The sequence below is a fragment of the Zosterops lateralis genome (genome assembly GCF_965231275.1).
Source record: "Zosterops lateralis genome assembly, chromosome: 8".
In the NCBI taxonomy this organism is placed as follows: Eukaryota; Metazoa; Chordata; class Aves; order Passeriformes; family Zosteropidae; genus Zosterops; species Zosterops lateralis.
In genome coordinates this window covers 23832628-23857873 of record NC_139768.1, presented here as the reverse complement: position 1 = coordinate 23857873, position 25246 = coordinate 23832628, and the positions used below count along the sequence as shown (strand labels likewise).

The 25246-nt window shown below is 38.8% G+C and overlaps 1 protein-coding gene across 3 annotated transcripts in view; it reads left to right on the top strand.

The window, feature by feature from the left end:
- ATE1 (arginyltransferase 1) overlaps positions 1-21182 on the top strand; it is a 66444-nt gene extending 45262 nt beyond the window's left edge. For all 3 annotated transcript variants that reach the window (XM_083866476.1, XM_083866475.1, XM_083866474.1), the window contains exons 11-12: positions 2510-2630; positions 18040-21182. In XM_083866476.1, the coding sequence (XP_083722602.1) occupies positions 2510-2630; positions 18040-18218 (300 nt within the window). In that variant the 3' untranslated portion in view covers positions 18219-21182. The remainder of the gene's footprint in view (positions 1-2509; positions 2631-18039) is intronic.
- The last annotated feature ends 4064 nt before the right edge of the window (positions 21183-25246 follow it).

Below are 25246 nucleotides of genomic sequence, written 5' to 3'. Positions count from 1 at the left end.
ATCAAACATCTTTACATCTTCCTCCTGGTGTGTTTGGAAACACCTCTGGGAAGGGAGGATATCAAAGGAAATCAAGGGCTTCTTTCATTTTGGCCTCTGATTCCACTGAATGTCCTGGGTCAGTGATGTGTCATCCCCACAGCCTCCTGTGCCTTCAGGGAAGGCTCCTGTTTATTAACAAGCTATTTATTAACAAGTTCCTAAATTTTGGGGTAAGAAACCATCTAAAGAAAGTCACCTCAGAACTATTTTCCCTTTCCTTTCCAAATTATGGTATTTTGATGCCCAAAATAAATATTGAATCTACAGTAATGGGTTGGATAATCATTTTTTCCTATTACTGTGCTGCTCAATGCTAAAGAAGAGGTTTTTTTTATTCTAACCAAACTAGTAATGCTGCAGTGCAGTAATTTTATACATCTCATTTTATGATAGACTGTAATGTTACAGAAGTAAGTGGGAAATTAGAATAGGGCTGCACAGTGATTTTCATGTGTGAGATTCACAAATGTGGTAAATTTCAAGATGTAGGAGCAGGATCTTCTAGGGAAACTGAGTGCCTGGGCTGTCTTTTCTTAGAGCCATGAGTTAAACTCATGCTACTAGGAAAGATTAATTTGCCACTTGTATTTTCTGTGTTTAAGCAACAGCTCTGAAAGACAGTTCTTTGGCTATTTCTGCCTTCTTGGCTAGTTGTGAAAATGTCTTTAAATCAACAAGTAATTATGTTCTAATTTTTTTCAAATATGACTGAAAAGGCATATTTTTTCCCCAAGTCCTTAAACTGTTTCATCTGAGTGATGATGATTAAAAGTTCTTTAAGCACTACCTTCACATAGCTTTCAACTATTTCTGTTTAGAGAGCATAACATTTCAAAGTGGTTTATTTAAAAATGTCACTTCCATTCTCTGGCTTTAGAGGATTTTCTTGGGCCTTGAGGTTTAAGTTTCTGCATGGAATTGAAAGAATATTGTTTTAATTTAATATAAAAATTTGCCTTTAATTTAAAAAATACCAACAAAACCAACAGTAGTAGTTACAAGTCAGTCCTGGATGTTTTTCAAATGAGATAATCAGTTATACAGACCTTTTCAGAAATCCACCTCAGGTATTTGACAAGGCTCAGCATGAAGCTTGGTTATTTTTATCATTTTTGCACAGACATTGATGACTTTTTATCTGAGATAATTCTTGTATATCCTACTCAACAATTCACTGTTGGTGGGAAATATTTTTTAAAAGTTAATTTTTTATTTAAATACCATAAAGAGTTGAAAAGTAAGAGTATAAAAAGAGTTGGGAATTTCTGGTGATTCTCCAAAACTGGCTGTTACTGCCTAGGGGTGGCCCTAAAGGAATGTCTTCGCCTCCAGGCTGCAGTCTCAGTAATTTTGTGCTATCCCTTCCCAAACCTTGCTCAGCCTCATGCAAGGCTTCTTTACCTTTTTTCACAGCAGATACTGGGCAGTAAATCGACTTCATCTCAAGATGATAATCTTAATTATCCACTTAATGTAATTGATGTGAAGAACTCTTAATGGCATCAATGGCATGGTGACTTCTGATAGTGCCCAGTCTTTTAATTTTTAATATGTATCCTTAAACTTATTCATTCTCTTTACTGTATGGTTGTTTTTCAAACTGAGATGTGGAGTGAATTTGCCAGTTGAAAATTAATTTGCTATTGCCACCATATGGCTCTGAATGTTAAGAGTGTATGGATTGCATGAGTAATGGCTCAAAAGATAGAATTTTGACTTAAGTTATAGGCCGCTGAATAATCTTATTTTAAATCAAATGAAGATCTGATTAGGGGAGGTTATTATTGCTGAGGTGGTGATTTTCTGTGTAGCTGGAGGGAAAATAATTAAGGCTGTTTAGTTTCTGGAAATGTCTGCAAAGAATATCTTCTTAATAAATCAACAAAAAAATAGTAGAATTTCACTAATCATTACCTGTAAGCTAATCCAGGAAAAGCTCCGTGAATTAAAGTGTTACTATTTAAGTAGCAATGAACAAAATGCTCCATCACTAATGTAATAAAAATAGTCTCCTGCTTACTGTTCGGTGGGGTTTTTCTATTAGATATTTTTTTTCTTTTTGGTCTCCATTATTTGCTAGAATTACCAACACTCGAGATGAGCTGCTTTTGGAGGTGCTGAGTTTTTTAGTGTTGGCCCCAGCTCAGCAGAACTCCTGAGGATAATTTAAATGCAGAGTTCCAGTAAGCAAAGCCAAAAGTTTCCTAGTTCATCTTGGATATCGTGGAAGTGTGTTTTGTTAATTTTACATTTTCATCACGTGCCAAGGTTGAGTTTGTGCTCCTGAGATGGTGCTGAAATGACTAAAGCCTGTGATTTCACTGAGCACTCATTCGGTGTAGATTAGATTTAGAACTATTCCTTGCTCTTTGGAAAATCAAGTTGTAGCCAGAGTTTTTGTGCAAGTGATATGACTGCTTTTCTTTTTCTTTTTTTTTTTTTTTTTTTCGTCTTTTCCCCTTGGCAGGGTCAGTACAAGCCCTCTGACCTGCTGTGTCCAGAGACCTACGTGTGGACCCCCATTGAGCAGTGCCTGCCCCTGCTCGAGCACAACAAATACTCCCGCTTCAACCAGGATGGAAAAGCAGGTGAGGCCACCAGGAGTGAAATATCTGTCATTTGTCTGCCTGTTTCCAGTGTAGCAGAATCATCTGCTGCTGAAGCAGCATGGAAATCTCACCTGTAAAGATTGAAAAGTGTACAGTTCACAGCTCCTGCAGCAAACATTAGTAAATAGAGAGTTCTGTCTTTTAAGCAATGAACATTTTAAGTACATTCTGACCTGTAGTTCTAAATTAACACATATTGCTGCCTTTCAGATTATTTTCAAATGATATTTGCTGTTCTGGGCATGATCAAAACCAATAATTGTTCCTCACTTACATTCCTGTTGAATGGATGCATAAAGGAATTAAATTGGAATCAGTGCAGGAAAGTGGAAAGGCTGCAGAAGCTTAGAGGATCAGGTGCTTTTGTTAAGAAACAGAGTGGCAGATTTAGTTTAACAATCAATTAAACATTCAGTTTAACAGTTGGTGGATGTGAAGAACACAATAAACAGCAGAAGCACCTCAAACCTCTTGATGTAATGTGACATAGTTTTACACATTGTGTAAAGTAGGTATTTAGTGATTTACCAGCATTGACTGATTGAAATTGTTACTGACCAGAGCACAATACAGTGATGCTCCTGTAAAACAAGGCAATCAAATGGAAAAAAACCCACGAATTTGCTTTAGTTACTGACTCTGTGGGCCAATGGCAAGGCCCAAGGGAGCTGTGTTAGCGCTTGGTGTGGTGCTTGGGGGAAAAGGGAATAACTTAAATTTTGTTATTAATTGTAACTTGTTGCATATCCTGTTCTTGAAGTTTTCTTTCTCCTGTGAGTAACAATTGAGTGTGGCTGTGATATTACTCAGCTCAAGAGCATGTAACACTGTGGTCTGTTTCTAGACACCAAAACACAGATTTACCTGTCTGAGTGTCAGTAGCCTTCAGCAGCTACATCTTTCTTTTTGCATTTTTTCTTTTTACTCTTTTTTGCTTTTTTTTTTTTTTTTCTGTTTGATCCTTTTACTTTTTACTGCAGTTTAGTAGGATTCCCTAGGCAGTTAATTATTCAAATGGCAGGATGTAGATAAAGGAATTTGAAAAGACTGATTAAGCAGGACTCTGAAGTTCTGAGAATGCTGTTGAGTTCCTTGCTTTTCCTCACCCTCTGCCTGTTGGTAGCTCAACAGGAACACTAATAATTATAATTATAAGAACTACAATAGCAAGATTCAAATAAATGCATCATTGTTAGATTAGTATGAGGAAATTGGAAAAAAATTACAAAAGTAGGAGGAAGAAGGGAGTGATTTTGGAGACCAGTGGTGTTTGGGATACTTTTGGTATTGAGAAAGGAGAGAGAGCTAGACTGGAGCCTGTGAAGGTGTTACCCCGTTCAAGCAGAGGGGCAGCATCTTGTGGATGGTGTGAAATCCCTGTGGCATAGCAGGCATTTGGAAACCACGGGAAACAAAGCTTTGCACTATTATCAGTACAGAATATCTCGCTCCAGACCCCGCTGGAGCTGTGACTTGTGTCCTGTGGTTTAAGGAAATTAAAACATTGCTGCACGTTGAGATGCTCTGGGCCTGCTGGGAGCTCGTAGGCTCTGGGGGTTTGGGTTGCTGCTTGGAGGAAGCCATTTCTCACCACTGAAATCAGTTCCCTTCCTCATTCTTTATTCTCTCCAACAGTCACTAATAAGAATTTAATGAAATTAGAATGAATTTTAAAAAGAGCAATACAAATGATGGTATGCTTTATTCCTCTTGAATCAGCTTTCTGTAGCACTGTCTGTAATTATGTTGGTGAAGTAGGGCCTGATTTATCAGGAGTGGAACTTCCAGCACTGGAACCAAATGCAATACCAGACCCAGTAAACATTTGGGAGAAACAGTGTGACTGTCATTGCTGCCTGGGGCAGTGAAACAGTCACTGGCAATGGTCATCTTCTATTGCTGTCTGTAATGCCAGAAAATTTGGGAAATACTGTCTTAGACTAATTGGTTCATAATTAGTATGAGACATAATTCATGTGTTCATCATTTTATTGAATTTTTGAATGTGTTTTCCCTCCTTTAAAAAAAAATCATAAAAATTTATGTACTAAATTTACCCATTGCAGGTTCAGGAGAGTGTGTTATGTGCTTTGATCTTTCAAGCCTCTATAATATGAAAAGGATTTAGTATTTATGCACATTGCATTGCAGAGCTTCTAAATAAGATTTACTTTTCTGGAATAAAAATAAAAAGATGCTCATAAAAAATGGTGCTTTTTTTTAAGTACAAGAAAATATTAATTTATATAACTCATGCCTTGGAACAGATTCTTCATTTTTGTTGTCTGTTCACTTCGAAAAATTTAGAAGACCTGGCATCATCTTATAAATGAGAGAGATTTATGAAGATTCTAATATTAATAACCAGTGGCCAGACATTTATTTAGAGCTAAGTAAGTAGTTTGTGAGTAATAGAGGCTTTGGATACTGATGCAATTTGGAAATTGAGATAGTGCTGAACTTCATTTAACAGCCATTAGCTGTAAATACACATGGAGATATGCTAAAGAAAGAAGAAGTTAATTAAAAGGTTGCTCTGCAGTCAGTGGCTTTGATGACACATCAAACTGATGAGCAGAAGTCAGTCATGATAGCATTTGCTGAAATATTTCTGGACACACCCATTGACTTCTTCCCAAAACCGCTCCTCGGGGTTTTACTTCATTGGTGTCTTCCCTAACAGCTTTACCCATGGAACAAGAGCACTGTGGAAAGAACTATAAATCATTTCTTTGGTGTCTTGGCAATATTTTTGTCCTTCCACTTTCCATTTTCTAGACTAACTCAGTGTCATGTTTTCTCTCTCTAATAATCTATTAAGATTTTCAGTTTGTCGCTCGTGGGAGAAGTCTGTGAAAAATATCTTTGTGAAGTAAAAAAATCTACTTTTGGGATAGTAATTAAATTAGCGGGAACCTTCAAATCTTTCTTCCCATCATTGCTGGATTGTCGAGACATTTAAAAGCAACTTCAGATGAGAGCAGATAAAATCCCAGTCTGAGAGTGGTGGCTTCAAAGCCTTCATAGTTACATGAGTCTGTCATATAATGGGGGCTGTAGTTGGTGCCAGCCATGGTGAACATGGGGCTGTTGCCCAGGTGAAAAAGCTTTATCCAAATTTTTAGGCATGGCCCACAGCAATCTGAGTGGTGGAAGCTGCTTCCCACCTTCCTGTGTCTGCTGATGCTCTGTGAGCAGAGCTTTGAGAGCTGCACTTCAAAAGGACTTCAGTGCTTTTTCTGTCTTAACCATTTCGTTTGCTGAAGTTGATAAATTGGCTAAACTCACACACATCTGTTCAACTTCCTGCAGATCTAATAATAGAGTGAAATCAAAATGGCATCGAATGGAATACATTAATTAAAATGAAAATATTTTCTTCAGCACATTAAAAAAAAAAAAAAGAATTGCACATAACAAAGGCATAACAGAGGCTTCTCTGCCTTTGTGTGTTCGTGGAGACAAGACTGCTCCAGAGGGTATGGTTAACACAAACCATGATGGATGCAAAAGGGTGGGATAAAAGGAGAGAGAGGCACTTCTGGGTTTCCTGGTCCATTATAGTCGTAGACTAAATTACAGTCTATTAATAGACTAAATAGTTTTAGACTAAGCTGACCTTTTTGTAAACATCACAGTGAAGGAGAGTTTCAAAGAGAGGGGTCTGAGGAAGTTTCTTGGTTGTCTTTCAGAGTTTATGAAGAAATCTTTTGTAGCGTGAGAGTTGTAGAAGAAATTAAGAATATGGAGGCACAAAGCAGTTTCCTTCAGAATATGAATTTGTCTGGGATATGGTCCTATAGTGAGAGGTAGAACTGAGATTGCTGCTTGCAGGTGCAGGAATGAAGATGGGGTGAAGCAGAGTCAGGGATGTTTTAGAAGTGAGGATCTCTGATGTGATCAGGGTGTGGGTAGCTGGCAGAGACGTGGAGAGAAGATGGAAAGAAGTTTGTAGTAGTTCATAGAGGTAGAACAATGAGAAGAAGGGCTTGACAAGACCAAGAAACAAGTGATGGTAAGATTCAAATTTGAGCACATTGATAAGATATTGTAGAGGTGAATAAGGGAGTCTGTTATTTGGAAACAAGATCTAAAGAGATTACAAAGCCAAATGGTTCAACAATCACCTTCCACTCCTTGCTGCAGACCAGACTTTGCATCTGCCACCTCTGCACAGCAGTAAAATCTTTCTTCTTCCAGCAGAGTGGAAGTCCTTAGAAGAATCAGGCTTTAGGCTGTTTCCAGCTGGTGTGAGCCAAAGTGACAATAGGCAGTGGAATTCAGAGGAGAGGATTTGTCTGTTCTGTGCTTTCCAGTGATCAGGCTGTGGCTGCACAAAGGACAGATGTTGACATCTAAAAAGCCTTTGAAATTGCCTCGTGTTCACATGCAAGCCTTAATTATCAGAATAAAACAAAACTTAAACTCAAACCAACACTAAAATCAGTGCCCGAGTTCTTGGGAAAAAGTCCTGGAACATCACACAAAGCTATGGAGAGGTCAGAAAATCATCACTTCACACTCACAAGAATCACTCTATAGAAAACCCATGCCATGTAGCACCTCCTGAGTTCATAGCAGATTGCTTGTTTTTGAGTTATTAAACTAAAGAAAATTACTTCAGATTTCCAGTCTTTCTCTGTACTCATAACTTACTATATGTTTTTATCAGATTTTTAAAGCTTTTAGCTGAAAAAACTGTTTCTTTAGAAATACACCTTTCTGTATATTTTTTTCCTATTCTGCTGCTCACAGTAAGCTAGAGTAGTAAAATGCAAATAAAAATCCCATTATTTAACAACATCTGAATCCTCTCAGTAGTGATTGCATTATGTATCTTAATGCTTCTCGAAAGCAACTGAGTGTTATTAGTTCTAGTAAATAAAACTTAAATAAAACCAGAAATCTGCAGGCGGTTATGCAAAACTGTTTATTTTAAATATATGTTTTTGTGCATAATGCTTCCACTGGAAAAATTATTTGTCACAACTATTTCAATAACTATAATTTCTAGTGTTGTGTTTTTAAAACATTTTATTTTATGTGCAAATTTTAGTGCACTTTGTTATTGAAGAGTATTTCAAACAGGTTTTATATTTATTGTGTATGTGAACACAAGTCAGCATAAGTTTTGTTAACTTTTTTTTTCCTATCCAGTACAGGGACTGTTTAATTTTACAATATATTTTAAAAATTTAGTATATTAACATGATACTGGTCTTATTCCTTCTCTTAACAGCAAAGCCATGATCAAATATTTGTGTCCTGAATGTGAACTGTGGTTGCCATTTGGTCACGTCTCAGAGTTCAGGTCCCTGGCAAAGGGCAGTATCCATGTAGAATGGATGTAGGCAGAGGGATTAATGCAGAGACAGGAGATGTTAATGTTTATAAGGGTGGTGGGGTGCAGATTAATGTTTACAAGGATAAATGCATTGAACTTCTCGAGATGATGAAAATGTGGTCGTGAAACTATCACAGATGGAAAGCATTAAACCAATTGTTTAGAGCTCTGCAGTCATCTGATTTGGGAGAAATTGCTGCTTTGCTCTAAAGCAACTGCTGCTTATAAGTTTTTTTTAATAGTGCTGTGTATTTTAGAGAGTTGGGAAACAGTTTAAATAAACTCTGAGAGATCACGAACTAAAACTTTCCACTATTATCACAGCTATAGGTAATAAATTTGAATTCTATAACCAAGAAAGACAGACATCCCAGTTCTTTCTAGCAGTTTCTCTAGAACAGACACATCTTACAAGTTTCTATCTGTTTCTGATTAAGTTTATGAACACTTAGAGCCATCAGAATGCATCTTTCTAAATCCAGTGTGATCCTTGAGTGTACAAGATGTTTAAACAATGGAGATAATGCCAATAAGGTGTAGCCAGGCACATTTTTCCCTCACTTTTTACTATGTTTGGCTTAAATTGAAATGACTGGCATGGAGTTTTAGCCTCATGTGCAGTGCTTCTGTAATACAAAAGAATTGTTATTCTCTTAATTTGTGAGTCTTAAGCAACTGCCACGGCATAAATTGGTGTGCGAGTTAGAAAATGCAAACTTGAATAAATATTTGTGATTTTAAAGTTTGGATTTATTGGTATTCTAAATATATCTGCTTTTAACATATATGTAGCAGACTCAACCAGTGCCCCTAGAGCAGCACAATTGCCTGGGTGTGAGTCACAATTGACTTCTGGTGTGGGTCATGAAACCTTTAGCTTGGGCTGCAAAATTCTCAAAAATATGTTAATCCAAGATGACTATCATAGAGATTGTGAAACAAAGGGATGCGTTTTGAAATAAGGTTTTTTTTTTTGAGGACTTTCCTTGAAAATTTAAGGTATCTTGGCATATTTCATTTCTCTTTGCATTGAAAAGATGATCCTTAGATGGGTTTATGCTCAAGATACTGTACCTTTTCAACATTGTGATATTAGATTTTCCAACAGAATAATTCTGCCTTTTTTTTTTTCTTTTCTTTTTTTGGGTGAAGATTCAAGGGAATAGGGGGAAGGAAAAGGATTGCCAAATCCTGTAGAAATCATTTTCCATACTCAGGAGGTGTTAGGAGCACAAGAGCAGGAATTAAAAGTTCAATGATGTGGGACAAGTAGAGCGATCGTGCAGATTTATTTCGTGCTGAGGACAATGAGCGTGTGGGACTGGTTTCCAAATGTGGTAAAAGTTAACAGCTGTAATTAGGCCCAGGCACAGAGCAGCCATGGAAGGGACACCACAGGCATGTGCTGAGCCACACTCCAACATCCACCAGGGAAAACCTGTGCCAGGGTCAGACCTTCTGGAATGATCCTCATTCACTCCCTGCTCTGGTGACATCATCCCAGCCCCTCACGTGGAGAGTAATTGGTTCCATGTTTTAATTAATTTAGCCAGCAAATTGACTGCTGTAATCTGATTTATTTAGCTGATAAGCTACTGCCAATTGCTTCAATTTTTCCTATTTCATGGAAATGTTTGCATTTGTAATTCTCAGTTTGACTCTCATCTCTGGTATTTTTCCTCCTCACATATCAGTCTTAATGAGGACTTTGCCTTTCTTTTTGAAAGATCCTCCCACTGCTTTCTGCCACGTTCACTTCTATGCTGTTCAAAGATTTTAATAAATAGTATTTAACTCTTTTGTTCCTTTAGATTTTTTTCCCTGTTTTCTTCCCATTGTTTTAGAGCTCTTACTCCTTAAAGCATAATCTCTTAACTTTTGTCTTTTGTACTGGCTTTTCGTAGAATGAATCATAATCTGGTTTGGATTGGAAGGGACTTTAAAGCCCATCCAGTGCCAACCCTGCCATGGGCAGGGACACCTTCCATTATCTCAGGTTGCTCCAAGCCTCAGTGTCCAACCTGGCCTTGGGCACTGCCAGGGATCCAGGGGCAGCCACAGCTGCTCTGGGCACCCTGTGCCAGGGCCTGCCCAGCCTGCCAGGGAAGAATTCCTTCCCAATTATCCCATCTACATCCTACTCTCCTGCAGCTTTAAGCCATTCGCCCTTGTCCTATCATCCCCAGCATTGTCACTATCCCTAATCTTTCCCATTTAAGATGCATTACTATTCTCAACCATAAAAGAGTCACTTTTGAATATGTTCTTGAGATGACATGTCCCTTGCTAATGTCTCTGCAAAGATATCTGAGCAGTTTTCATTCCCTGCTAGCCAATGACTTGGAGTTGCTTTCATGTGCTGTTTCCAAGTGCTTGTTAGATTTTAACTGTGACTTCCCCTTCTGTCTCTGAAAAGAAATGAGTAACTCCAAATGCAGAACATTGCTCTGTTCTTCTAAATAACTTGGATATTTCAAAGGACAGAAAGGCTCAGCTAACAAAGGTTCTGAGAAGTGTGGAGGACACACATCTGATGCAGCAGAAAGCTTGGTCAGGTTCCCCAGTACTGACTCAGAGCAAATAAAACTGTCCAGAATCAGAGCTGGGCATTAGAAATCCCTGTGAGGTCCATCAAAAAGGGATCAGGCCATGAATGACCCTTAAAGCTTTGACTTTGTAAGTTCTGATCTGCAAAACTGCTTTGTGCAGGCTACTGAGGGCCTGGAGCTGCAGTCAGGAAACCTGGGTTAGGGAGAGCATGCACGGGAATGAGGGAATCACAGGAATGTGAGAACATCTCACAGTGCCCTTGCCTTCAAAGCAGAGCTGTACCTGCTGTGGTCTTGCTTTGAGCCATTGTCTGCACAGTACACTTCAACTGAAAGTTGTTAGATAACCAAAAAGTTTAGTTAAAATAGAAAAAAACCCAAAACCAAAGTGCCCTGGGTCTGCTGTTAATATTCTTCATTGGCAGTTCACATTCTCATTTCTCGTGTTTGAAGTCATCAAAAACAGTGTTAAAGATTCAACTTCTTTTGAAGTGACTACTTCATTTTGTCCTCTGGAAGAACATCTAAAAGTAAAAGAGTTATCTTTGTCAGCTTGCCATTGAACAGATTATATTCCTTTTTTGTTTTTATTGTCATTGTATCTTGACTTTGGAGACACTGGATGCTGTTTTCAGATGGGAAGTTCAGTCCCATTTAACTAACATTTTTCCAGGTACTACTGGGGGTTTTTTTGCACTGCATTCCTAAAAAGAGAATCCTTGGAGGAATGTTAGTATCAGTCCTTGGTATGACAAGAGGCAACAGCACCAAGTTGTACCAGGGAAGGTTTAGGCTGGATATTAAAAGAAGTTTATTCATGGAAAGGGTTGTCCAGCCCTGGAACAGCTGCCCAGGGCAGTGTTGGAGTCACAGTCCCTGGAGGGTTTTAAAAGATGTGTGGGTGTGGCACTTGGGGACATGGATTAGGGGACATGGATTAGTGGCTTCGGCAGTGCTGGGTTAATGGATGGACTTGATGGTCTGAGAGGGCTTTTCCAACCTGAATGATTCTGTGATTCTATGACTTCAATCTTGCCCTTCAGTGGACATTTTCCAGTCACCTTTTTTCAGGATAATATATTGAAGTAGACTAGAATAATTGTATAATATGAGAGCTCCTCAAATAAACTGTGATTTTTTTGCATGTTGTTTTATGTGCATCTCCCTCAAGCGTGTCCAGTTGGATTTCAGTGCTGGGCAGCACGGGCAGGGATTGTTTCCAGGTAAGGCAGAAGCCGTGAATCACAGCTGAGCCCCTGAGCTGCTGTGCGTTTCTGCATTGACAGGAAACATTTTCCACGTGCCCCTGCTGATGTTGACCCCAGGGATAACGGGAGTCCCAGCACAATGAGTTATTGTTTCTGTGGCACAGCGGGGCCAGCACGTTCCGCCGCGCAATCCCGCTGCCGCTCCTCGGCTGGAGCTCCACTTCGTAAACCAGTTGTAGGAGTTCAGGCACAAAGCCCAAAAGTTTGGGTTGGAAGATGCTTTCAGGATTTCCCCTCATTACATCTTTCTGTCTTTGCCCATTTTAAGGATCCCTATACCTGTAAAAGTGTTAATTCCCTTGTTTTAAGGCTCATCGGTAACATTTTTATAAAGGTGCATTTTTCCACTTCCAAACGTGTTCTTTTGAACAGTGGTTTCAAAAGTTCCTGTTTTTTCTTAGACTAACTGCAAAGATTTGGCTGATTGGGAATATCCTGAGCATTTTACTGTACTTCCTTTGTAACTTGTGCTTTCTGGTTTTAATTAAGAATTCTTTTCATTGAATTTTTGTGTATTGTTGTTTATGCTTCATTTTAGCTGTACTTTTATTTTGGTTTGAGTTAGTATTTTTGTACCCCAAGGCATAGGGGTCTTTAATATTCCTTAATGTATGAGTCTAGTTTGAAAGAAGAATATGAGAAAAAGGACATTTCAGCTCACTCTTTTTTATAAATATGACTACTAATGGGTATTGCTGTTTGGCCCTTTGGTTTTTGAGGATGACATCCTATATTTTACTGGTGAACAAAAGAAATTATGCTTTAAATTGGGTAAGAAATCAGCATAAATTCAAAGGTCAGAAAGATTTGGCTTCTGACTGCAGTGGAATAATTTTCGATTTCCAGTAATTAATATCTCCTATGTTTCAGTCATAGAATTTGAAAAGTTAATGTGTTTCTTCCTTTTGCAGTTTCTTTGTTTTAAAATCATTGATCATAAACTGTGACAAGGTCACGTAAACCAGATGTAGCTTTTCGTTAAAAAAAAAAATTCCACAAGGCTGTAGTGTTTCTCAAATAAATTAACATCACCACAGTGTAACCAGCAAGGGATGGTGCTTCTTTTCATCATTTTTACACCTTGTTTGAAAGCTTGAGTATCATGAAACTTTTAATCTCACTGTAAATTGAATTTTTAATTTTTTTTCTTTGATTGTAAAAACGGGAACATTCTGTTCATCTTTAAAAACTATGCAAATCCTAAGTGCTTCAAAATTGAAGATTAAAAACCCACAAGCAACATGAAACAAAATCAAAACCCCAGCACGTCCATGGTCTGGAAATGCAGCAGCTGTCAAGTGTTTATCTTAATACTTTTTGTTCTGTGGATTTAATGTTTAGAGGTAAAAAATAATTCATTTGAGATTCCCTTTTTAAGCAAAATGGAAATTTAATTTATAGTGTGAGTTTCCTTCAGTGTCTGCTTTCAAAGTGAATCGCAGGTTTCAGTTAATGACACAAGTTTAAATATTTTAATTTTTTGAGTTAGGGTTGGTTTTTTGCCCTTCCCTTCCCTTCCCTTCCCTTCCCTTCCCTTCCCTTCCCTTTCTTTTTTTTCTTTCCCTGTTTTATCCTGCTGTGATGAGGGAAAAAAAAATCCAGGTTCTCCATGTAGTATGCAGAAAGACAAAGTGATGATGGCCAAATACTTTCATTATTCCAGGGAGCTGAAGGAGCATTTAAAGAAAATTAAACTTATGATCAGAAACAGAATCATTTCAGAGTTTAGCAGGAGTACCACATTTCTTTTTGTGGGTTAGAAATGCCAGTCCTCAGTTAGGCTTCGTACTAATTCTGAATCCATTCTATACAGAAAATAGAGGAAATACTTCCCTGTGACTAATGTGGGTTGTTTTGGAAATTGGCAGTTGTCCTTTCTCCTATTTAGAAAACAGGAATGTCAATGCATTTGTCACTTCACTTTTAATTATTTCTTCACTTATTTTCCTGTAAGTGGAAACAAGCACTTTAAAGGCAAGTTAGATTGCTTCCATCTCTAGATTATACCCCTGAAAAATTGAGAAATGTCATGTTTGTGAGGAGTGTGTCCAAGGGGAGGAGAGAAGAGGTGCCATGGCTCTAGAGAGGAGCAGCACAGGATGCTGCAGCTCAGGTTGCCCTTCCACATCACTGCTGATCAAAACCAGCTTGGCCCAACTCAGCCACCACCAAAAAGCTGATTTAGTAATAATTTTCTACAGAAACTTTGAGCCATCACCTTTTTTTTTCGGTGTGGGGTTGACTCTCAGGCTCTTGCAGAGCTCACTCTCCACTCCAAGTCTCCCTTGTCCAGCTTTGCACGTGCTTACCCAGCTTTCTGACCAGATGAAGCTGGTTTTCACTTCAGCTTATATTAGGGAGTAATAATAAAGGTTAATGCATGAGAAAAATAAAAATTTTTGGATGTGGGCTTCCCCAAATAACGTTAGAAAAAATGCTAATCCACTCCTGAGCTGTAAGAAAAAGATCCTGACCATGAAATTCTGGATTTCTTTAAAAACCACACTGTTGTTTAGCTTTCTATTGCTGTGAATAAAGAAGGTGAAATCACTCCTCCTTATTTCATGCTGGCATTTCAGCAGGAATGCTTATCAGCATTTGAAAATGATGTTTTGGCTTGGGAGGAAGCTTGTAGTTTTAGGGGGAAGTTGATTTGGGTTGTGCAAAGAAATCAGGACTGGATTGTACAGGAGTTTGTCAGGCTTCCTGCTCCTCGCGTTGCTCCTCATCCCTGGAGTGTGGGAGCCTTTTTTTGGAGGGTGAGGGCAGGCTGAGGCTGCCTTTGAGCACTTTTGGTGACGGTGGATGTGTGAGCTGGGTCAGCAGCTCAGGCCAGTGCCTGCCAAGACACCCCATTGCATGGAGAGGCTTGGGATCACTCCTGCTCCTTGCTTTGTTTTCTGCTGGTACTTAGCAACGTATCTGATAGGCTTTGTGTTTTCAGAAAGGAAATCCTCCATATGTGGATTCCATTTAACAGTGCTATGGGGCTGGGAACAGAACATTTTAACACTTCTCTGCAGTCTTTATGGGGTCACAGTGGCAAGGTTGATTTAGAAGTGAAATCTCTTCTATATTCAAATTTCAATAGGCAACTGCAGCATAAATAATTTGCTGCTTTAGGAGTATAGGGGAGAAAAAAAACGAAGTGACGAGAATTTTTCAACAAGAATTTTAGCTCTGAGACTTACAGGATAATATTTCTATTTTCAGTTGGCAGCTGCAGTTGCCCAGTTTCCTAAAATTACAGGAACTTTCAATCTACATAATTCATTGCTCTGTGTTTTGTGTATCTGCCATCCAGACTATATTGATAGATGTAACTGAATTAAGGGATGAAACCTTGTATATTTTTTATGTCAAATGGCAGTGCCTCTTCTGTAGACTACAATAAATCAACAGCTCAGGAGGTGAAAAATCAGAAAGTGTGAGGAGAAAAAAAAATAAGCACTTTAAAAAACATTTTAGTGGTAACAGTTCTGTATTCAGTAATTACAGTAATGACTAGAATTGCCCTAACATACTGTTCCACTATCTGATCAGTAAGGGTCTTTCCAGAAGGAGAAGTCATTAAATAAAATTTCTTCAGTAAAGCTTGGAAATAAAAGGATGTTTTTTTCTTATTTCAGCAAGGAACTTTTTTAAATAAAGCATTTGGTCTCATTTTGAATTGTGATTGCTGCTGTATCCCAGCATCAGCCACACAGGGAAGGCCTGTTAGAATTCAATTCATCTTGAATAGAAAGCAAATTTTACCATGTGCCACTCAACAGGAATAGATATTTAATTTTTCTTATTGGGAGAGTAACTTCTTTGTTAATGTGTGCCAGAGCCCAATCTGCTTTTATTTGCTATTAAATTATCTTAAATTTATTCTGCTTTTAGTTAAATAGTGTTTAAAGGGAATAGTTTCCTGAATTCCCACAATGTTGCCTCTAGACCAGCAGTAACTGAAAGGTGGCTGAGTTTTGACTTTCAGATTTGTTATGATGGTGACACAAGTTCCTATTTACCATTTCTAAAAGCTTAACTATGTACCTGAGATTATTCTACTTAACATCTCAGGAAAAGGTTTCTTTTACAGATGGAGTTTAAATTACACACATTTAAGTACTTTCACAGAAGGTTATTTTTGTTATTAGAGCTTTGATTTTGAGGGGAGTCAGTGGAAGAACAGGTAATCATTGTAGAAACTTGAAATGTTATTTTTCATTGCAAGGAGGCAACAAGTAAAAGTGGAGGAAGGGCCCAAATGCTGAGCAGCAAGAACAGAGTTCAGCTGAGCCAGAAAGGCTGCAGTGAAACCAAAGGTACAGTAGCTTTAGATTCTCAGAGAAATCAAATCTGGGGCCAGCATCATTGCAAGCCAGAAGATGAACTCACCCACAGTATCAGGCTCTGAGAGTATTTGAAATCAGTGTGTATCAAACAGTGAGTATGGAACAGCTCTAAAGTGCTTTTGGCACAGAGCTGTGAAGGCTCAGCTTGGCCTAAATCCATCCCAGGGCACAGACTGGGAGTCAGTCTAGAGGTGCAGTAAATATATACTTTCCAATTTAAGAAGTTAAAATAACTTTACACTTGTGTCACCTCCAGAAGCTAAACTTGCACATTTTTTCCTTGGTGAACTCTCAGGGAGGAGGAGGATGTAACAGAAGAGGCAGAAGGACTGCTAGTAAAACCAACCTATTGGGATATCAGGGAGGTGTTGGCCACACATCAAAAACCTGATGGATTTCAAAGAGGGAGAGAAGCCCATAAAGTATTTTTGACTTGGTGTTTATCTAAAGCAATTGCCAACAATAATTAGTGGGGAGCACAATCTTAGCAAGTACTACTCAGATTTTCTTCCTTCAAACCATGTTTTCCCAGTTAAGTCCTAAGAAACACATTGCGCTTTCATGTCAGGAATCAAAACACAGATAAAAGTAATGAAGTCATTCCAAACTTGGGAAAGCAGCCTTCATTAAGTTTCACATACTAAATTCAGGCAATCAGCAGAAAAAAAGTTTAGAGGCCATTTCTGTGGATGAAGAGAGGGGCGGGTTTTTCAGAATGTCTTGCACAGAAAAGAGTTTCATGGCCTCCTTTAAAACATAAAGAAGCATTAACTAAAAGCAGAAAGAAGGTCCAAAAGGAAGTGTTCATATAGTTCATGTCCCAAAATACTGACATTCCAGTGAGCATCTCTGTTATTACTGGAATTTATATGCTTCTGTTCTCAGACTCATGTTTCAGATTTTGAACTCAAAGTTCAGAAAAGTCCAAGATTTCTTTTCCCACTATTTTGTGATAATTTTACTAATTTATCCTGCAATAGCCTCAGATGTGTGGCACATTCTCTGAGTTTCTTTAAAGAGTTTTCTAGCACTGTAGTGCAGATTTTTCTGACACACAGCAGCCATATAACATTATGGTTCAGCAGTAGGAGCATCAATGGGATTCATAAAAATAAGGAAGTTTTAACTTGTTCAACGACACTCTTATGTGTATGATTCTGGATAAATTAAGTCACAAGGGGTCTGTATGTGAAGGAAATAAGGTTTAACTGTGGTGTGTGTATCTTTGAAGAGGAATTGTGTTGTATCCATCCTGGGAGTGCTTGCACTGCTCACCCTGTTGATCTACAGAGCTCAGGGATCAGACTTAAGAAAGAATATGTAACCCCTAGAATGAAACTCAAAAATCAGTATAACTGGGGGAAAAACAGACTGGAGCTGGAGGGCCAGGGAGTTTCAACTGGAAAGGTGGTTTATTACCTGGTGCTTACCTGAAGAAACAGCCTGGAATCTTCTTGCTGGTTTTAATACATTTGTCCCAGTTGGTGTGGTGAGTTTTGGAAGGGGCTCTGTAGTGACAGCTCTCTCCTGGTCAGTTTTGTTTGACTCTTTCCCAGGTAGAGTTTGACTTTTGGCTCCAGGAGCACTAAATGAATGTGAATTTTAAAATCCAGCAGTAGAGATGTTTTCAGAAATGCCATCCATCACCATGAGAAATATGGGATGCACAGTTTACCTTTCCACACATTGCAGACACAATTCCTTTGCAGGCTGGGTTTTGTTCCCAGCCATGATTCAGGAGCACTGCAGCTCAGCTCAGCTTTCATCTGCAGATGACTTTCCTCACTTCATGCGGTTTTCATTAGGCATATTGAAGTTGGAGGCATAAATTCAGGTGATGTGGACACCATAAATAACTGGTTCTGTGTTGTCTGGTTGCCTCTGCAGTGGATGAAGGTCGCCTGAAGGAGCTGGGCAGGGTGAGAGTGCTCCACAAGAGAACCGTGATGCCTTACAGCGTCTACAAGAAGAGGAGGAAGGGGCCCAGCGATGAGGCCAGCGTTCAGCAGTATGCAAGCCTGGTGGGACAGACCTGCTCAGAGAGAATGCTGCTGTTCAGGAGCTGAAAGCCCATGAGGTGGCATTTCAGTGGTCCTACATTTCATTGCACTGCCCCTGGGTGATCTGTACCATAGTCGTGTGCTGGTGTGCCCACTGAGAGAGGCTGAAGCACAGGCTTGTGTCAATACATGGTACTGTGTGTAAAGGCCAACTCCAGTAAATCCTACAGTACAGCAAGGCTTTAGCAATATAAGTTTAGAAAAACACGCTTTGCAGTATATTTTAATTAAGTAGTTCTAGCCTTTCTATGCATTATGAATAATTCTAAGTATCTAAGCAAAATGAAAAACAGGTGTCTTTTTTCTTTTCTTTTTGTAGAGAAGAAGGTTGTCTAAATCTAGATTAAGAATCATTAAATTACAGATGTTTTCAAATAGCACCTTGGATATCTGTTATTAAAAATTGCTGTGAAATTTGTGCTCACATTTGTATGCTCCTAAAATCTTGCAAGAGAACTGAAATATGCTATTCCTTTCCAGCATGATACTATTTTATTTCAGCAGTATGTTTAAAAACCAGGAAGAAATTATTTTCACTGCACATTCTTCATTTGTTTAAAGCAGTAAGTCAGTGTCAGAGGTCCTAGTGAGTGTAGGAGTTCGTGGTAGGTTCTCAGTGGCAGGGGATGCAGTGCTTTGGAAAACTTTCCCCTTCAGAGAAGAAGCAGAACAGTTGCACTATAAATATACCAAAGATATGCAGCCAAGTGGCACAGTGGTTTTTGGTATAAGCCTTATCCTTTGTCTAACAAGAGTGGGTATTTCAATGCACATGGCTAATGTGAAATAGAGCTTGGGAGGTTTATCCTGCAGCTCTCAGTGCACACTTCACAACTATGCTAACAAAAACAAGACATAAGGTACCACTGCTGGGTTTTGTTGCAGGTGCTTTTTTTCTGCAGAATTGTACAAGAAGACTTAAATACCATATTCCAGCTTTTTTTACTGACTGTTTCATTTCTGGAGCAGCAGCTCATGGGTTAACATCTTTAATAACATTTTAGTAAATACTTCTGTTAGAAACACAGGAAGTTGTGATCCTTTATGAAAGCACTTTATTATCTCATATATGAACATTGTCTGTGTCCCTATTAAGTCATATAAGTTGGAGGAATTTGGGGAAATAACACTGTTGTATAATTCAGTAATGTATTACAACACTGTAACATTACCAATGCATTTGTGTTTCTTATCTTCTTGGATAACAGGGGCTGGTATTTACCTTGAATCAACTTGGAGTTTCCTGTTAGCCTTTGAACAAAGATTCTTATTCAAGGATATGTGAGTGGTTTTCCCCCAGAAAGGAAACAAATTCAGTTTTACCCTCTGAGGGTTACATCTCCTATCATTCATGGATTCGTTGATTTAATTTTAAACACTTGGCCAATATTATTAATCATTAGTTTTTATGTGGAGCAGACGTAAGAACTTGAGGAATCAAGTGCAATGCAGATTTAACTTTGTTTTTCCATATCTGTTTGATATGAAATTAGTGTATATTGTAATATTATTGACAGTACAGCTTCAACAGCAAATTTTAAAAAGTCATTTTATGTTTTATTAATTGGGCTGTACAGTATTGATCTGCCCAGTCTGCAGCAGAAATGCTCATTCACGTCAGCATCGTATCTGGTGTGTGTTTATCTGTTGCTTGGTACTGAGAAGTTTCTTTGCACTGTACCTTCAGGTTTGTCCATGCCTTACCTCAGCCTCCTGCAATGGGGAGAACCACTAAATAATCCTCATGAAGGTTATTGTAAAGAATTCCTTCCTTTCTGTGGAGAAAATACTTACACCACTCTGTCAAATAGCATAATGTTTTCTGCCTACACAGTGTGCTGAGAAGTGGTGATGCCCATATGGCTTGCAACCAAAATAAATGAGAAAACCTTTTTATGTGATATAAAATCAGTTAACAGGCACTGAGGAATTTCACCATGAATTGCAAAATCTTCAAGGTTATCAAAGCCATTTAATGACAGCCTCGCTGAGCTCCTGGAGAAGTTAAAGTTTCTGTTAAATTTCAAGGGAGCAGACTTAATGTCCCCACTGAGAGTTCCTGGAGAGCTCCATCTCTTTGTGCCCATATTTGTTACTGATATGCCTTGGATTAGACTTTTATCTGATGCTCTGTTTCTCTTGGGGAGCTTTTAAGGACTGCAGTTAAAGGAAAGTGAGAGAAGTGTAAACCTGAAAACTGAGCACAGCTTGAAGCTGTCCTTAGTGTGAGCACTGGAGGTAAATGACCATTTCCTGTGAGTCTGAAATGGTGCTTTCCCTTTCTGACCTCCACTGGGACTGCAGCACCACGGCACACTGGGCTCCTGGCTCGTACTCAACTCAAATGTGGATTTATATTAAAAAGCAAAACCAGGCGACACTGAGATTAACTCAGAAACTGAGTTCATCTCCTGTGGTTTGCTGAGATCTGACTCACTCTGGTGTTATTTTGGAAGGAAACTGGTGCAGTATTTTTGAGGCCTGATACCTCTATCCCTGTTTTTGGAAGGGGGGCAGAGGCTGAGTATGAAGTTCTGTAAATTTTGCTGTGACTTTGGTGGAGCTGAAAATTCACCACTATTACAATATTATTTAATATATTGTCATTGACAATTATTGAATTTAGAGATATTTAACTTAGCACAAACTGTTTTCTAAAAGGGTTTTTTGTGTGTAGCTGGTTTGTGAGAGTCCATCTCCAATGTAAGGTTGCCTTGTTCTGTCATCTGTTGATAAATGAGCATAAAATGGTGGTAAGAAAATGCAGAGTTGTGAGCAGTGCTAAAAAATGCCATTTTTTGTTTTAATTGGAAAGAAATGGGAAGCTTACACATGTCCAGCATCAAGACGTGTCAGTAAATTCAAGAACCTGCATGTTGAGTTGGTAATTGCTTTTTAGCAGGCCTGTTTCACTTGCAAGTGTAGAAAATAAAGTTATTTCTAGTCTCTGTGAATTATTATAAGAAATAAGAGCTCTGAATGTGATTTCTGCATTAGTTTGTAGGAATTTCATTATCCTGGAGATTGACCATGTGTCCAGTGAACAGCAAAATCAAAGAATCCATCAAAGGGTAGCAGTGATTAAAAGGGGGACTTGCAAGTTTAAAAACATGTTCAAAACACGACCTGTTTTGGAACTAAGTTTTAGTTCCAGCCAGCCAGATGAATGAAGAGATTGCATGGAATATAATTGATGCTTCTTTTCTGAGTAGGATAAAATAAAATAAAGAGACTTTTCACAAGTGGACACTGGGCAGGACTAGCTATTTATTTGAGTTCAGCTTGGTTGAACAAAAACCTGTCTCTGAATTAAGGAGCCAAGCCACCAACACAGAAATTTTGGTTGTGTGCATAAAGGTAACCAAACATTGCATCATTTTCTGACTGAATGAGGCAGAATTCCAGCTAATTCTGGATTCCTGAACAAGACTTTTCTCAAAGCCCAGCACCAGCATGACTTAAAATGTTAGTGGGACTTTTTCTGTTCCATTGTTCCTTGTCTACATCCATCAATCTTAAGGTCTGTGAATTTTTTTGCCAGCTGATCACCCTGAAGCCTGATCAGCCACATGTTTCCGAATTCCTTCTCATCCTGCTTGTCCCACATAATCCTCCAAACATGTATTATGTGCTGTCCTGGTCACTCTCCATCTTCACTCAACCCTTAATGTCTCTCCTTGCTCCTCCTGTCCCAGCCCTGCTTCAGGAACAGTCTGCATTTGGAAGGTGAAGGCAATTTTCAGGGCAGAAATCATCACTTTTCAGGGAATCATCAGCATTTCCCAAAGCCCTGGAGCCACATCTTGGACCAATATATTTATAAAAGCTGCACCTTCAGTCACACAGACTGAGTGTAAAATGCTGAATTACTTTTGCACTTGCCAGATGATTTGGGGTTTTTTAAGTAAGTCAAAGTGATGGCTTTTAGGAGCAGATGTACAATAGTAACTCATCCTAAATGTAGCTAATTGTGATCAGTGGGTTTCTAAATAAAAGTTCTAGAAATTAATCTACTATATGCATTTTATAGTACATCTAATGCTCATCTCGTGAGAGCTTTGTTTTGTAACAGCATTAAAATAAGAATGGAAATTAATTAAATTAACATATAAACCTAAGTACAGCATATATTAATCCTCTCTGTATTAATACAGTGCCATCTTAACTCTGAAAATGGCCTTGCTGCTCATCTCAGACAAGTAGCAGCTCAGAAGCTTTCTGGCTGTGTTCTTCATGGTTATGTTTTACTGTTTTGATGTTTATTCATTTCCTTATTATAACTATTCCCATCAGATTTTTGTGCTTCCCATCAGTTATTTCCACTTCACTTTTGACACATAATACATGTGTCTGCCAAAAGTCCTGCTGAGAGATTGCTATCAGGACAAAAGAAAGTGTTGGAAAGTCTGTTAAGTAGTGAGAAGAGAGCGGAGTCCACAGGGACAGTCAGTCTGCAACCTTTGTGCTGCAGAAAAAGCAGGATTTATTTATAATTTAGTCCACTGCAGGCTTAAATAAATGTGTCAGATTTCATTCATTTCCCTTTGTCTGTGGCATCCAATTGTCATTGTCCAGGAAGAATCAATGGGGCATTGTAGAAAAGAAAAATAAATGAAGGGCAGTGCACTGCATTTGTGGCAGAAAGCTTGAGTTAAGGAATGAAATCACATTAACTCTGTTGGAATTCTCACTCCATGTCTGCACAGGAGCAGGAAAGTGGAGGCTGGATGGGACTTTCAAAAAGTGTTTGTTGCTTCTCCCCATCTCCTCTGGGCTGGAGCAGAGCAAGGGCACATCCACCACCCCGAGAGGATCCCTCACTGTGTGCATTCATCTCTAACAAAGCTCGTTGCACTGATGCTGTGCAGTAAATACTGAAATACTGAAAGTTTTTATACCCTCCATCTAATGTTCATCCTTTTGGTTGAGGTGACCCTGCTTAGGTTGGTCCTGCCCGTGCAGGGCCATCACTGAGGTTCCTCTTGGCAGCACCACCAGACCTTTCTGGAGACTGTTGCCAACTCACCCTGCTGTGTTTTTTCCTAAACTAACAAATCCAAATTACCTTTCCAAAATTTGTGGTGTTTAAGATAATTTATTGAGCTTTCTTAAGTATTGTCCCACTGATCCACTTTTTTAGTGCTTGCCCCTGTGCCAGCTGCTCCAGTAATCAAAGCAATAATTATTTCAGTGTTTTACATTGGCAAATAAATGTTGCTTTTTCAAAATTACAATCACTATTCTAACTGATTTTTCTGTTTGACACAGATCCCTCTTTGCTGTTTATTTACCACATTTCAGTGAAATATGGTGAAGATCCACCCCTCACTGTCCCGGCAAACAGAATTTTTCTCCTCTTAACGGCTCTGAACCTGCAACCACCAGATGGCATTTCCAGCCTGTGCAGGTCGTTGTAGCATTAAAGTTATTTCTTGTCTGAGTATCCAAATTTTATGAGTCTCTTTTATTAACATCTCATTCTGAGTTTAATTTTTTACTCTGCTTTTAATTGGGGTCTATCCGAGAAAAAAAATTAAAATTGTCAGGTGGGGTTGACAAAGTTCAGTGGTATTTTGGTTGAATGAAGCACAAATTTGTTAAAAATCAGGATTAAAAGCTGTTTCAAGACAAATAATCTTGATTTTATAACACTGAATTTTTAAGATATGTTATACTACCAGTAAATTACTGAACTCAGGATCCATGGGGCAATTACAGAGGGGTCAGCTGGCAGATTTACCTGTCCCCAAATGCTTTTGGTGCTGCTCCTTTCCATGTTCCAACTAAACCATGTGCAGCTGGAGCATTCATAATGTCTGATGTGCATTGTTTGTCTGCTCTCTCCATATCCCTCTTTCATTCTTAAACTTATTTTGATACCAAGATTTCTTTCTCACCTGTGCAGGAGTAAAATGATGTCAAAATAAGGTTTCTAACAGTGAAATAAGAGGTCAGGAGTCTGCAACACTTCATTGCCAAGGGCACTGCAACCCATTTATTTTGTGACTATGTTTGTCTCTGCTGCTCAAGGTGAAAGCAAAGACACATCAGCTGAAAAAGCAAGGTTCCCAGTTATAAATTAATTGTTATTTTTCATACATATACAGGATTGCAGTGCCCAGAAGCCTGGAGGAGGCCTGGCTGCAGCAGCTGCTGTGTGTGTCCTCAAAGTGAGATTGTCCTCATCCCTGAAATTTTTGCAGTCCACGAAATCCCAGATGTATTGAACATTCTCCTTCCTAAGCTGGCTGTGGTGAAGGAAGTGAGAAACTGCTTTTCCTGGGCAGGGACATCTGCAATGAGGCCAGGCTGCTCAAAGCCCCATCCAGCTTGGTCTTAGATCATTCCTGACGCTTCTCACCTCAAATCAACCCAGGTGATCCTCTCAAACCTCCTGTGTTCAGGAAGTTTTCATCCTGAATTCATCCAGTTTAATGGGATGGAGATATTCCAGGAATCCAGTGCAGTATGATGAAATTGGAGCTTCTGCACCTTCTTTGTGTCAAATTTTAAGACATTAAATCTATGTTTTTTCTTTTATTAACATCTCATGCTGAGTTTAATTAGTTCAGTTATGCCTTGTATTGTAAAATAAAAATAGTATTTATACTGTGGGGAAAAAGCAGAGAAATTAAATAGAAAAATGAGATTTGCTAAAATTAGAAATGGACATTCCTGAAAAGACAGAACTCTCCTAAAACCCCGCAATCAGTCCAAAGGAGTGAAATTGTCAAAATACACCTCCCATATGCAGAGAGGACTGCACTTTGTATGACTGAAGATTCTGATGCTTTTAAACAGCTGCTTCTCCATCCACACTTCCTTTGTGTTTCTTTTTTGTTGTTGTGCCCTCAGTTTTACTGCTGCACATAGGAGCATCTTTTAATTCTTTAGACTTCCTAGAAAGGGAGACATTTCTCTGTGACAGGAGTTCAGGAGCTCGTTCAGCCAAGTGCTGTGTGCTGTTCATCGTTGCCTTGCAGAGTGACCCGGGAGAGCAGGAACACGTTGACATTTACAGTGGATAATCTATT